This window comes from Leucoraja erinacea, chromosome 15 (genome assembly GCF_028641065.1).
Source record: "Leucoraja erinacea ecotype New England chromosome 15, Leri_hhj_1, whole genome shotgun sequence".
NCBI lineage: Eukaryota > Metazoa > Chordata > Chondrichthyes > Rajiformes > Rajidae > Leucoraja > Leucoraja erinaceus.
Genome location: NC_073391.1, coordinates 40,731,493 through 40,746,997, shown reverse-complemented (window position 1 = coordinate 40,746,997; position 15,505 = coordinate 40,731,493). Strand labels below are relative to the sequence as shown.

The 15,505-nt window shown below is 46.4% G+C and overlaps 1 protein-coding gene across 1 annotated transcript in view; it reads right to left on the bottom strand.

Moving 5' to 3' along the window:
- Positions 1–15,505, bottom strand: part of pcdh15b (protocadherin-related 15b) — a 1,024,406-nt gene that overhangs the window by 397,847 nt on the left and 611,054 nt on the right. Inside the window, 1 exon segment of the mRNA XM_055647246.1 lies at positions 2,776–2,936. Coding sequence (XP_055503221.1) covers positions 2,776–2,936 — 161 coding nt within the window.

The following is a 15,505-nucleotide window of genomic DNA, read 5'->3' as shown; positions in this document are numbered from 1 at the left end:
TTGGGTAAAGATTATAAATTGTCCCTAGTATGTGTAGGATAGAGCTTGTTGGTCAGCGCGGAGTAAGTGGGCCAAAGGGCCTGTTTCTCTGTCTCTAAACTAAACTAAACTCAACTAAACTAATTGGGTACACAAAATTGCTGGAGAAACTCAGCGGGTGCAGCAGCATCTATGGAGCGAAGGAAATAGGCGACGTTTCGGCCCGAAACGTCGCCTATTTCCTTCGCTCCATAGATGCTGCTACATCCGCTGAGTTTCTCCAGCAATTTTGTGTACCTTCGATCTTCCAGCATCTGCAGTTCCTTCTTAAACTAATTGGGTAATTGCAGGCCTGGGGTGACCTTAATCTGGTCTATGAGGGTCCACATGGTGCCTTGGTGGTGTTCAAAGCAATCAGGGCCAGTGAAGCTCCACCCATGAAGCAACTGAGGAAGACTTTGACCAGGGACAAACCCCATGACACTAATTTTGCCACTGGACAGAAGTGCAATTCCAAAATCCGAAAGCATTCAAAGATGAAATAAACACATTTTAAAAAAATGCTAGAAAATCACAGCATGTCAGGCAGCATTCGTGGAGAGAGAAAAAATACCAAGAGTTGACATTTGATTGAAAACTTTTCGTCGGGACTGGGAAGAAAAGGAAGGTGGAGATGGGATGGGTGGGTGGAACAAAAGGAATCGGGAAGCCCTAGACAGCCAGCGGATGTGGCACGGTGGCGCAGCGGTAGAGTTGCCGCCTTACAGCGCTTGCAGCGCCGGAGACCCGGGTTCGATCCCGACTGGGGGTGCTGTCTTCCCGCGACCTGCGTGGGTTTTCTCCGACATCTTCGGTTTCCTCCCACACTCCAAAGACGTCCAGGTTTGTAGGTTAATTGACTTGGTGTGAGGGTGAATTGTCCGTAGTGTGTGTATGATAGTGTTAATATGCGGGGATCACTGGTCGGCGCGGACTCGGTGGGCCGAAGGGCCTCTTTCCTCTTATCTCTAAACAGTCAGTCTAACACTGAGTGGCCAGGGCAAGCCTGCAACGGCAGCGCCCACATACAGGCAAAGACTGAGACGCCAAGATAACCCAGAGACCGCCAGCGCTGGCTCTTCAAGCCCTAAAACTGAGCCATCAGGAGAGGCCCGAGACAGCCAGCGCCTCCTCTTGTGGCAAGGGTGAACTACAGGGAGAAGCCTGAGATCACCACGCCTTCTTCGAAGAGCAGGACTGAGCTGCCCGGGGCAAGCCCGAGATCGCCATGCCTCTGGTGGCAAGGGGCAGCAACTCATGTTGTCCTGGACTTCCTTCCAAACTTATAGGAGTAGAATGAATCCATTCGGCTCATCAAGTCTACTCTGGCATTCAATTATTGGCTGATCTATCGCTCATTCCCAACCTCATTCTCCTGATTTCTGCATTCCCGCTTTTCCCCCCCCATATCTCTTGATTCCGTTAGCACTAAGAGCTATATCTAACTCTCTCTTGAAAACATCCAGTGAATTGGCCTCCACTGCCTTCTGTGGCAGATAATTCCACAGATTCACAACTCTCAGGGTGAAAACAATTTTCCTCATCTCTGTCCTAAATGGTCTACCCCTTATTCTTAAAATGGTTAAGAACCTTGTTCTGGACTACCCCGACATGGGGAACATTTTTCCTGCATCTTGTCTGTTCAATCCCTTAAGAATCTTATATGTTTTTCTAAGATTCCCTCTCATCCTTCTAAATTCCAGTGAATATAAGCCCAGTCGATCACAGTTGATTAAATATATGAAAAGAGGGGGATATGAATGTGCGCAACAATAATAATACATTATACTAATGGGCGCCTTTCAAGGACTCTCAAGAACACCTTACAAAATTTAGTAAACAGATTACAAAACATGTAAGCGGAATGAAACAAAACAAAAAAATAACAAAAAACCCCCCAAAAAAATAAATAGTAAAGACATCAACAATACACAATTCAAAGAGAGAGCAGCGGCAGCTAATCACGCCAGCGTTCACTCTCCCTTCCGGCAGCCATCTTGGAAACGGAACAATAAGAATCTTTAACATAAAAACATCCCCCCACAATGGTTTCCATTATGAGGGAAGGCACAATGTCCAGTCCCCAACCCCAGTTCACCCATAGTCGGGCCTATTGAGGCCTCCACAGTTGCCTCTATGGAGGCCCGATGTTCCAGGCCGTTCTCGCCGGGTGCTGTTGCTCCGGCGTCGGGAGAGTCCTCACAGCGGCTTGGGACACCTGGAACGGCCGCTTCCTTACCGGAGACCGCGGCTTCCGAAGCCGACAAGGCCGCGACGGTTGGAGCTCCACCACTGGCGATCTCATCGAGAGATCCCAGGCTCCCGATGTTAAAGACAGCGCCGCCACCCGCAGCTGCCCGCTCCACAGACCCGCAGCTCCGCGATGTTATTCTCGGCGGTCTCAGCTCACCGGAGCTCCAGCGCGGCGACCCAGGCAAGGCATCGCCCGCTCCGCTCCGCGGTAGCGCTCCAGCGCTGTGCCGCCACCGAAGCCGAAGGTGCTGGGCGGTCCCACAGGAAAACGCCGCTCCAAGCCCGCTGGTAGGCCGCGAGGACGGGTCGACGGTGCAGCCCGGAGAAAAGCTGCCTCTCCGACCAGGTAGGGACCTAGAAAGTGGTTTCCCCCTTCACCCCCCCCCCCCACACTAAAAAAGTCTAGACCTCCTAAAAACAAAACACAAAACTCACCCAGCTCAAACAATGCAGGTGTCTTTTTAGAAAGAAATGAATATATTTTGCAGGAGGTTATATACTTACATCTCGGTCAAGGACTCTGCCAGTGCTGTTCAAATACAGTTTCTGGTTGACAGCGTCCAGAAGCACCCAGTAATCATTGTTTCCTCGCAGAGATAAGGCGATCGTGGGATTAGGGCCACCAGCGTAACCCGTGATCTGCAAGTTGTCCACGAGAAGTGTTCCTGCCACGCACATTGAGAAAACAAGAGAGGAAGCAGTTGACTAATAGAATTCAGCGAAATAAGTTTAACACATGGTTTACGTTGCTTTCATGTTTCATGAGTTGACAATTGCTAATACAATCACAGTTAGGGAGGCACAGCGGTAGAGTTGCTGACCTACAGCGCCAGAGTCCCCGGTTCGATCCTGCTTCAGTAACCCTGGTAGGTTTAAAGCATGTGTAAACAAAAGACTAGGCAAATTTTGGGGAACTATGGTCTTGATGAGTTGAAGGGAGTGTGAGAACTGGGGCAACAGAAGGTGAAAGGGTTAGAGAGGGTTTACAAGAGAGAGTTAGATTTAACTGTTAGGGCTAAAGGAATCGAGGGATATGGGGAGAAAGCAGGAACGGGGTACTGATTTTGGATGATCAGCCATGATCATATTGAATGGCGGTGCTGGCTCGAAGGGCCGAATGGCCTATTCCTGCCTCCTATTTTCTATGTTTCTATGTTCCAATCATGCTTGATGTGGAACCAGGGTCCCTGTGGTGGAATGGCCAGGGTGTCAGCTTGCCCGATGGCAAGTGGGCCCCTGATGAAGTGGGCCCCCTATATCAAGTGGGCCCCTGATGAAATGGCCCCCCTTTGTCACCTGGCAACCAATATTTATAGGCCCAGTCTGCCACTGCAGGGCCCCATTACCTTAAATAGGAAGACAGGAACAAAAGGCCTGGTATGTTAAAGGGAATGTACTCAGGATGTAGATATTGTTACAGGATATGGGATATAGTTTTCCGACAATTGTTGGTTTAAATTTTACTTTGAAGAGAAATCTGTCCTGATTCTCCCGTATGCAACAAAACTGCCTTGTTCAAAAATTCCCCAACATCTGTCCTGAACCTCCCGCACTCAACAAAAGAGTGGCTACACATCAGGAGGGACGCAAAACGCTGGAGTAACTCAGAGGGACAAACAGCCTCTCTGGAGAAAAGGAATGGGTGACGTTTCGTGTCGAGACCCGACCCTTCTTCAGGCCTATTTTTGGGTCTCAAACCCTTCTTCTGGCTTCCATCCTGGCAAGCAAATAGTATGATGGCTGATGGTAAAAAGTAGCAGCAAGTTGAGCTGCACGGTGTGCACAGCGATAGAGTGGCTGCCTTACAGCGCCAGAGGCCCGGGTGCTTGATGTTGAATTGCTTCAGTCTCTCTGGACTATGGCTAATAATGGGGCTGCAGTTAGGTTCTGAACTATTCTGTAATCACAGGCAATCGTCACAGCAGGTAACTCAACATTGATGTCTCCACGCAAAGCTGCAGGGCCAGACAACATTCCTGGATGCGTTCTAAGAGACTGTGCCGAGCAACTGAAGGATGTCTTCACAGACATTTTTAACATCTCACTCTGCCAGGCAGTAGTGCCGAATTGTCTTAAGAGTGCCACCATCGTCCCTGTACCGAAGAAACCAAACCCAGCCTGCCATAACGACTTTCGACCAGTGGCCCTAACACCCATTGTAATGAAGTGTTTTGAGCGACTAGTTATGCAGCACATCAAAAACAGTCTACCTGCCAACCTAGACCCACTGCAGTTCGCCTACAGAGCCAACCGATCCACAGAGGACGCAGTCTCAACAACACTGAACCTCGTGTTGTCACATCTCGATCGGAAAAACACCTATGCCAGGATCCTCTTCATAGACTTCAGCTCCGCTTTCAACACAATCATCCCGCAGCAGCTGGTGGAGAAGTTGGAGCTGTTGGGGGTTGATGCTGGCACATGTAGCTGGGTCCTGAACTTCCTGTCGCAGCGGCAGCAGACAGTCAGGGTGGGCAGTAGGACATCAAAAACGATAGCCGTGAGCACTGGCTCACCCCAAGGCTGTGTCCTAAGCCCCCTTCTGTTTAGTCTGCTGACACACGACTGTACTGCCAGACTCAATAACAACTTCATCAGCAAGTTCGCTGATGACACAACAGTAGTGGGTCTCATCAGTGACAACGATGAATCGGCGTACAGGATGGAGGTGGAGCTGCTCACAGGTTGGTGCAAATCCCACAACCTCATTCTTAACGTGGGAAAAACTAAGGAGATGGTGGTTGACTTCAGGAGGGCGGGGAAACAACACCATACACCTCTGCACATCGACGGAGCTGATGTGGAAAGGGTCAGCAGCATGAAGTTCCTAGGACTACACCTGTCTGATGACCTGACGTCCACGGCCAACACCACAGCTCTGGTCAAGAGAGCCCAGCAGCGACTTCACCCCCTCCGAAGACTACGGAAAGCAGGCCTCCCCACCACACACCTACGGACTTTTTACAGGGGGACTGTTGAGAGCACACTGACATACGGCATCACTTCCTGGTTCGGGAGCTGCAAGGCGTACGAACGTCACCAACTGGACAGGATAGTGAAGACCGCAAGCAGGATTATTGGTGCTCCACTCCCCTTCCTGCTGGACATATACAAGAAGAGATGCATCAACAGAGCCATCTCCATCATCAAAGACCCTTACCACCCATCGCATGACTTTTTCACCATCCTCCCATCTGGGAAGAGGTACAGGAGCATCAGCTGCAAAACCAGCAGGATGCTCCTCAGCTTCTTCCCACAGGCTATAAGACTGTTAAATGAACTTTCCCCCCTGCCAAGTATCGCGCACAAACACCCCGCTGCCAGTCGGAACGGCTGTTGAATGTTATTGAATGTTATTAGAGGGTTAAATTGTTCATGACATGTATTTTAACTTTAATTGCTATTTATTTTGTAACGAAAACTGAATGGACACTGGTCGAGAAACGTTTTTTTTGTTTCCTCTGAGTATGCGAATACTCAGGAAATGACAATAAAGATTTACAATTACAATTACAATTACAATTACACTTCCCCTCTGGGGTACTTTCTGTGCCTGACTAATTGCATTTCTTCCTGAAATAATTCGACAAACAAAATCTTAACCAGGGACATTTACCACCATTCTCACTGCTGTTGATTGCACTCACAGCTTCTGGAATTAATTTCAGCAGAACATTCATTTAATCTGGACCAAATCTTCTCAGCACTGAGTAGAAGCAACTAATCCACTTAGGCTCAATGAACACATTTTAAGTGTGAGGCCTATTTATATGAAATAGGGACAACTGCATAGGCACTTGAAGTTGTCTTTTAAAACCATAAAATGGATCTTCAAAACTATATTTCAACTTAATTGTCAAATTTCAAATGATTGCAAAATGCCCGAACAGCTTTTTAAAAATTTTAATGCTTTACTGTGTCTTCATAAATCACGGAATGTATCAAAATTTTAAGCAAATTTTAGTCTTGGATTTTTCTTTCATCTTAATGCAAAAGTCATTGGAAACGCTCGGATGAAAATGCCGATGACATGCATCACTTACACATGGCATCTCATCAGAATGCTGATTAAATAGAGCACGACAAATCATATAAATTGACATGTTTAACAAATGGAACATCACATCAGTCACGAGTCAAAGCAAAACATTTCAAGTGAGACCCATTTCGAATATCCTGACACCGAAATCTTCAGTGACAGGGTAGTAGGGGAATTATTGAGATTGTTACTTAGAACTGTCACTAACGTTGCATCAACGTTGAAAACAAGGAAAAATATATTACTGACGACAATAAAACGTGACTTAAGATTCACAACTTTCTGGGTGAAAAGGTTTTTCCTCATCTCAGTCCTAAATGGCCTACTCCTTATTTTTTAAACTGTGACCCCTGCCTCAGATGGCAAGGGGCAGCAACCCATGCTTTCCTGGACTTCCTTCATAAGTTCATAACTTATAGGAGCAGAATTAGGCCATTCGGCCCATCAAGTGTACTCTAGTATTCAATCATGGTTGATCTATCTCTCCCTCCCAACCCCATTCTCCTGATTTCTGCATTCCTGCTTCCCCCCCTCCATATCCCTTGATTCCTTTAGCCCTAAGAGCTATATCTAACTCTCTCTTGAAAACATCCAGTGAATTGGCCTCCACTGCCTTCTGCAGCAGAGAATTCCAGATTCACAACTCTCTGGGTGAAACCGTTTTTTCCTCATCTCTGTCCTAAATGCCCTACACCTTATTCTTAAACTGGTTAAGTACCTGGTTCTGGACTCTCCCAACATGGTGAACATTTTTCCTGCATCTAGCCTGCCCGATCCCTCAAGAAGTTTATATGTTTCTATAAGATCCCTTCTCATCCTTATAAATTCCAGTGAACACAAGGCCAGTTGATCGATTCTGCAGCCCCATTATTACCATAGCTCAGAGTGACTGAAGTAATTCGACACCAAAAACGCCCGGGTCACTGGCGCTATAAGGCAGCCACTGCATCGCTGTGCCACCGCACCGCTCATCTTGCTACTTCCCGCGTGAAGAAAGTGTAGGAGCCTGAGAATGGCTACCTCCGGGTTCAAGGACAACTTCTCACCATCAACTATCACGCACTCTTGAACCACCCTGCAGAAGCCCAACCACACATTACCTCAGCACCAAATTAATGTGGACGTGTTGAAGTACGAGGTTGCGTGATGTAGAAACATAGAAAATATAGAAAATAGGTGCAGGAGGAGGCCATTCGGCCCTTCGAGCCAGCACCGCCATTCATTGTGATCATGGCTGATCGTCCCCTATCAATAACCCGTGCCTGCCTTCTCCCCATATACCTTGACTCCACTAGCCCCTAGAGCTCTATCTAACTCGCTCTTAAATCTTAAATCCATCCAGTGACTCTAACTCTCTCTTTAATCCATCCAGTGACTTTGGTTTGAACTGTGATGGTCTTGTTTAATGACGGAATAATGATTTTCTAATTGTATATTTATTTGTCGTGTTTAACGTGCCTGCAAAGCTGCAACAATCCTGGCACAGTGGCGTAGCGGTAGAGTTGCCGCCGCACAGCGCCAGAGCTCCGGGTTCGATCCTGACTTTGGCTGCTGCCTGTACGGAGTTTGTATTCCAGTTTCACTCCAACACTCCAAAGATGTGCAGGTTTGTAATTAATTAGCTGTGGTAAAAATTGTAAATTGTCCCTGGCGTGTAGGAAAGGGCTAGTGCACGGGGATCGTTGGTCGATGTGGACTCAATGGGCCGAAGGGCCTATTTTGACGATGTATCTCTAAACTAAACTAAATAGAAACTAGCAAGAAGGCTCTAGTCCCGAACCTATCTGGGTTTCAACAAGCCCAACCTAATGCTTCTTGCTATCAGAACAGTGTTTTAATGCAAAGCTGCTAAAACAGGCAGTCCCACCCACCCAGTGTCAAGGAATGCTGTCAGAACTCGAGTGATCAAAGCTCATCAGAGAATACACATTTCCACTATCTCCCATCATTTTCTTTTTATGTTGTTCGTTCATTCTGTCTACGTGTCTTGCATGCCATTAGGTTTTCCGACAATTGTTGGATGAAGGCTGGCCTGCCTCCATGCAGATCTTTTACTTTGAAGAGAAATCTGTCCTGAATCTCATATTCCAACAAAACTGCAGATGCTGGTTTAAATCGAAGATAAGACACAAAATGCTGGAGTACCTCAGCAGGACAGGCAGCATTTCTGGAGAAAAGGAATAGGTGACATTTCGGGCCGAGACCCTTCTTTCAGACTGCGAGTTAAGGGAGAGGGAAACTAGAGGTACGGAAAGGTACAGAACTAATCACAACCCGGCACCTAAAATTTGGTTCTAAAATATAAATTGGGGAGCAGTGCGACACGGTGGTGTAGCGGTATAATTGATGCGAGACACAAAATGCTGGAGTAACTCAGCGGGCCAGGCAGCATCTCTGGAGAGAAGGAATGGGTCGAGATCCTTCTTCAGACTGATCGACAGATAGAGTTGGTGCGACAGAGACTCGGACTTGATCCTGACTATGGGCGCTGTCTGCACGGAGTTTGTACGTTCTCCCCGTGACCTGAGATCTTCGGTTTCCTCCCACACTCCAAAGACGTACAGGTTTGTGGATAAATTGGCTTGGGTTTGTATACTTGGCATAAGTGTAAATTGTCCCCTAGTGTGTGTAGGCTTAATAACCATATAACCATATAACAATTACAGCACGGAAACAGGCCATCTCGGCCCTACAAGTCCATGCCGAACAATTTTTTTTTTCCCCTTAGTCCCACCTGCCTGCACTCATACCATAAACCCTCCATTCCCTTCTCATCCATATGCCTATCCAATTTATTTTTAAATTATACCAATGAACCTGCCTCCACCACTTCCACTGGAAGCTCATTCCACAACGCTACCACTCTCTGAGTAAAGAAGTTCCCCCCTCATATTACCCCTAAACTTCTGTCCCTTAATTCTGAAGTCATGTCCTCTTGTTTGAATCTTCCCTATTCTCAAAGGGAAAGCTTGTCCACATCAACTCTGTCTATCCCTCTCATCATTTTAAAGACCTCTATCAGGTCCCCCCTTAACCTTCTGCGCTCCAGAGAATAAAGACCTAACTTATTCAACCTATCTCCCTAACTTAGTTGTTGAAACCCAGGCAACATTCTAGTAAATCTCCTCTGTACTCTCTCTATTTTGTTGACATCCTTCCTATAATTGGGCGACCAAAATTGTACACCACACTCCAGATTTGGTCTCACCAATGCCTTGTACAATTTTAACATTATGTAACAATGTGCGGGGATCGCTGGTCGGTGCGGACTGGATGGGTTGAAGGGCATGTTTCCGCGCTGTAAATCTCAACTAAAGTAAACAAAACTAAATGCAATAACATAATTTATACTGCCTTGTTCTTTCCTAGTCTTGCATGCCTGATAGATTTAAATGCACGAACAATATCAAAACAAATTAACAAGCCAACTACAAAATATCGATCAACTGAAAACATTAATAGGTCTATAAAATGTTTATTATAACATTTGAACAGAACTTTCCAGAAAATGTGATGAAATATTTCAAGAAACAATTTTCTTTCAGATGTATATCAATGCAAGCCATTATCCCTTAAAAAGCACAGTCAAATTAGTATTGATATTCTAAATAACAAAAACATGATTGATAAAGCTTAATTACTCCTTTATTTTAATTACCAAGGCACATTGGTGACTCTTGGGATACAAATAAACTGAATACACCTGTGTCAGAAGGAACTGCAGATGCAGGTTTGCACCAAAGATAGCTGGAGTAACTCAGCGAGACAGGCAGCACCTCTAGAGAGAAGGAATGGTGACGTCTTCAGTCTAAGGAAGGGTCTTGATCCAAAACGTCACCCATAGCAAAAGGATTTGAGTATAAGAGCAGGGAGGTTCTACTGCAGTTGTACAGGATCTTGGTGAGACCACACCTGGAGTATTGCATACAGTTTTGGTCTCCCAATCTGAGGAAAGACATTCTTGCCATAGAGGGAGTATAGAGAAGGTTCACCAGACTGATTCCTGGGATGGCAGGACTTTCATATGAAGAAAGACTGGATAGACTCGGCTTGTACACGCTAGAATTCAGAAGATTGAGGGGGGATCTTATAGAAACTTACAACATTCTTAAGGGGTTGGACAGGCTAGATGCAGGAAGATTATTCCCGATGTTGGGGAAGTCCAGAACTAGGGATCACAGTTTAAGGATAAGAGGGAAGTATTTTACACAGAGATTGGTGAATCTGTGGAATTCTCTGCCACAGAAGGTAGTTGAGGCCAGTTAATTGGCTATATTTAAGAGGGAATTAGATGTGGCCCTTGTGGCTAAAGGGATCAAGGGGTATGGAGAGAAGGCAGGGATGGGATACCGAGTTGGATGATCAGCCATGATCATATCGAATGGCGGTGCAGGCTCGAGGGGCACCTGTTTTCTATGTTTCTATGTTTATCCAGAGATGCTGCCTGTCCCGCAGAGTTCCTCCAGCATTATATCTTATCTTCAATTTAAACCAGCATCTGCAGTCCTTTCCCACACAGTATGAACATTGACTTCTTTAACTTCAAGTAATCATGGCTTTCCCTCTCTCTCTATTCCTCCCCCATCCTAGTTCTCCAACCAGTCTGACTGTCCTTCTGATTACATTTGATCGTTGTTTGCCGCTTTGTCATCTTACCCTAGCTAACAGTGATCTAGTCTACATTTTCCTTGACCTTTGTCCCCTTTGATCTCTCATTTTCACACCTTACCCTTGCATGTCTGTGTCTCCCTCTCCCCTGACTCTCAGCCTGAAGAAGGGTCTCGACCTGAAACGGCACCCATTCCTTCCAATATTTTGTGTCTATCTTCCGTTTAACTTTGACAAAAGTTGCTCTTTGCCTTCTATGCAAAGGACCTCGGTCTCCTTCAGAGACTGCTGTGTGGCATAATGAGAATAATATGCCACAAAAATCTTTTGGCAACAGTTGCACAGTTTGGCAATGGGGCAACACGGTTGCGCAGTGGTAGAGTTCCTGCCTTACAACGCCGGAGATCTGGGTTCGATCCTGACTACGGTTGCTGTCTACGTAGTTTGTACATTCTCCCCGTGTCTGCGTAGGTTTTCTCCGAGCTCTTCTAAAGATGTACAGGTTTATAGACAGTAGACAATAGGTGCAAGAGTAGATCATCCAGAATCAGTACCCCATTCCTGCCTTCTCCCCATATCCCTTAATTCAGTTATCTGTTATTTATGTATGTACTTAATCTATGAACAACTGTTGTGTAGCATTAGTACCTCCACCAATGTAAAGCACTTTGGCCAACAAGAGTGTTTTTTTAAATGTGCTATATAAATAAAAGTGACTTGATTTGACTTGACAATCTGTAAGGGCTCTATCTAACTCTCTGTTGAAAGCATCCAGAGAATTGGCCTCCACTGAGGCAGAGAATTCCACAGATTCACAACTCTCTGGGTGAAAAAGTTTTTCTTCATCTCAGTCCTAAATGGCCTACCCCTTATTCTTAAACTACGGGCCCCTGGTTCTGGACTCCCCCAACATCGGGATCGTTTCCTGCCTCAGGAACATATTTCCCTTAATCTTATATGTTTCAATAAGAAACCCTCTCATCCTTCTAAATTCCAGTGTATACAAGCTTGTACCCGCTGGAAAAGTTAATTGGCTTGGTATATGTGTAAAATTGTCCCTCATGCGTGTAGGATAGTGTTAATGTGCGGAGATCGCTGGTTGTTGCAGACTCAGTGGGCTGAAGGGCCTGTTTCCATGCTGTATCTCTAAACTAAACTACACTAAAGTTAATGTGTGGGAAGGAACTGCAGATGCTGTTTTAAACCGAAGATAGACACAAAAAAGTTGGAGTAACTCAGCGGAACAGGTTGCATCTCTGGAGAAAAGGAATGGGTGACGTTTTGGGTCAAGACCCTTCTTCAGACTGACTAACTAAAGTTAGCATTATGAGCAGTGATCGTCTCTTGCTTCAAAAGAAGCACTTAGAGGGCCAGGCAGCATCTAGCCTTGGGAAGAGCTCTAGCAGCATCTAAAGTTCTCGAAATGTCATGGAAAATGGTTCAGAAAGCTGGACTAAAGTGAAATCCCGACAATCCGGCAACTGATTGTGGGGAAATCCTGTTGGTTCATCATCCAGCTCACTCATTGATCGGCCGAACAGAAGACTCGGCGGACTGCAGCCTGCAGGGGGAGCCAGCGAGCCGGTCCCCTGCTTGTTGGACCTGGGCCCCTGCTCGTTCCCCCAAGACCAGGACAGGTTTGGGGGGGGGGGGGGGGGGGGATACGGGCCAAACGCAGGCAGCTGGGACATATGGGCCGGTGTGGGCATGTAAGGCCGAAGGGCCTGTTCCCACGTTGTATTTCTCTGTCTCTCTATGAACAGAGACCGAACGGGAGGATGGAGCCAGCGACAATGGACGTGATGGGCAAGGATTGAGGCCGGACGGCGAGGAGGGGGAACTGGAGTCTGTCCTCCAGATCGAGATTTGTACCCCAGGGAACAAAGGACGAGTGAGGAGAGGGGCGTGTCGTCCAAGGAAGGAGATGGCTGGAGGCCCACAACATCCTGGGACTCGCCTGGAACAGGCACCGCTCACAAGAACCCTAATAATTCCTGGGATCATTCTCGTAAACCACCTCTCTAACTCTACAACACATCCTTCCTCAGATACGGGGCCTATAACTGCTCGCGATACTCCAAATGCGGTCTGACCAGCGCCTTATAAAGCCTCAGCATTACTTGTTTTTTGGTATTGTAGCACTCTCGAAATAAATGCTCACGTTGCATTTGCCTTGCTTACTACCGATCCAACCAGCCTGTTGAGCACCAAAAATAATTTCAACAAATGCAACGAGCAAATCTACTAATTTGCGATAATTAGCAATATTTCAATTAACGCAAATTGCTAACCTATTGGAGCAATAAGGAATGCATAATGAAATTATTGTGCACACAAGTTTAAATATGTCTAAATATTTAAATTGTCTGCACAATCAAGTAGTCACTAATTTAGCGAATTTTACATTTTATGCATTGAAATGAAAATGAGTTGAACGATGCACTCTCAATGCTCTCACTTCCAATATATTATTTATAAATTTGCTGATTTGGATTTTATTTGACATCCGCACATATTGCCGTTTCACTTACTGTTCTTTCAATGTGAACATTCATGCCACTTCACATTCAGTTTCACACTTCATACCTCTCTCTCCCTATCTGTTTCTTTCTGCTGAATCTAACACAGCTCCTCTGAGCCTTCTTGCGAACCTTATTTTTTCAGTATTCTCTCTCTACACTCCATGTCAAAGCAGCATCAATGTGATCTCCAGTACGAGGTTGGGCATGTACTTCCAAATTCCCTTTCAAATCGCAGAGCAAACAATCGTGGCCAGGCAGCTCCCGTAGTCAGGATCGAACCTGGGTCTCTGGTGCTGCAAGGCACCAACTCTACTGCTGCGCCACCATGCCACCCATGAGGATCTGCTTAAGACCTCCAACCTTCAGTTACTTTTTCAGCCCGTGCTTAGAAATGTCTCTCTCTATCTCATATTCTCTCCACTATGCTTCAGCTTGGGTTGGTATTGCTTTGAATATTTGCATAGAACAATGACATGTGACTACTTAATTTTCTTCAGTTACAAGGAACTGCAGATGCTAGTTTACAAAGAAAAGCACCAACTTGCTGGAGGAATTCAGGCAGCATCTCTGGAAAACATGGATAGTGGACGTTTCGGATTGGACCCTCTTTCAGACTGTTTAGTTCAGAGATACAGCATGGAAACAGGACCATCGGCCCACCAAGTCCACTCCGACCATCGATCACCTGTTCACACTGGTGCTATGTTATCCCACTTTCACATCCACTCCCTGCATATACCGGGCAATTTCCCAGAGGCCAATTAACCTACATACCTGCACGTCTTTGGGAAGTGAGTGGAAACCAGGGCACCCAGAAGGAACTCATGCATTCGAGAGAGAACGTGCAAACTCCACACAGAGAGCACCCAAGGTTAGGGTGAAACCCGGGTCTCCGGCACTGAGAGAAAGTAGCTCTACCTGTGTTACCCCGATTGTAGTCTGGGGGTGAACGCTGGAAAACATGAGAAGGTGGAACAAAATTTGGCAAGTGATGACAGCAACTCATATTTCGCTCGGGCAGCTTACAACCCAGCGCAGTAAATATTGATTTCTCGAACTTCAAGTAGCCCTTGCATTCCCTCTCTCTCTCCATCCCTCCACCAACCTACTCATTGTTTTAGTTTCACTGTCGTCCAGCTAGGTTTCACAGTTTGTACTCCTCATTATCAACTTCTCCACAGCCAACAATGCACCATTGTGGGCTCCATTTGATCATCAATGCTGGCTTTGATTTGTCCTTCAGCATGCCCTTCACTCCATTTTTCTATGTACCTTTTCATGTCTCTCGTTTCCCTCTCCCCTGACTCTCGGTCAGAAGAAGGGTCTCGACCCGAAACGTCACCCATTCCTTTTCTCCAGAGACGCTGCCTGACCCGCTGAGTTACTCCAGCATTTTGTGTCTATCTTCAGTGATGTGGATACAGGTGAAGGGGGAAGGCAGTGTGGGGAGGTGGGGGGGTGGGGTTGATTGTCAAATGGGTGAACAAAGGGTAGAGATAAAAAGGGAGTAAGGTAAGAAGGAAAGTGGTAAAATGGGAAGCCAGAGAAAGAGACTTCGGTGGAATGGGATGAGAGGGAAAGGGAAAGGGGGGGGGGGGGGGATAGTGGGAGAAATGGCTGTGTATTCAAGTGGTGGACACAAGGAATGGGTAGGATGGGAGGGAGGGGGAGTTGTTTACCTCAAATTGGAGAATTCAATGTTTGTACCATTGGAAAATTAGCGGCCCAATTACAAACCGAGGAGCAGTTTTAGCTCAGTTTAGTTATGCAGCGCGGAAACAGGCCATTCGGCCCACCAGGACCGCGCCGACCAGCGATCCCCTCCATCACGGATCAACATTATCCTACACACACTAGGGACAATTTTTATATTTACCAAGCCAATTAACCTACAAACCTGTACGTCTTTGAAATGTGGGAGGAAACCGAAGATCTCGGAGAAAACCCACGCAGGTCACAGGAAGAACGTGCAAACTCCGTACAGACAGCACCCGTAGTCGGGCTCGCACCTGGGTCTCCGGTGCCGCATTCGCTGTTAAGGCAGCAACTCTACCGCTGCGCAAAC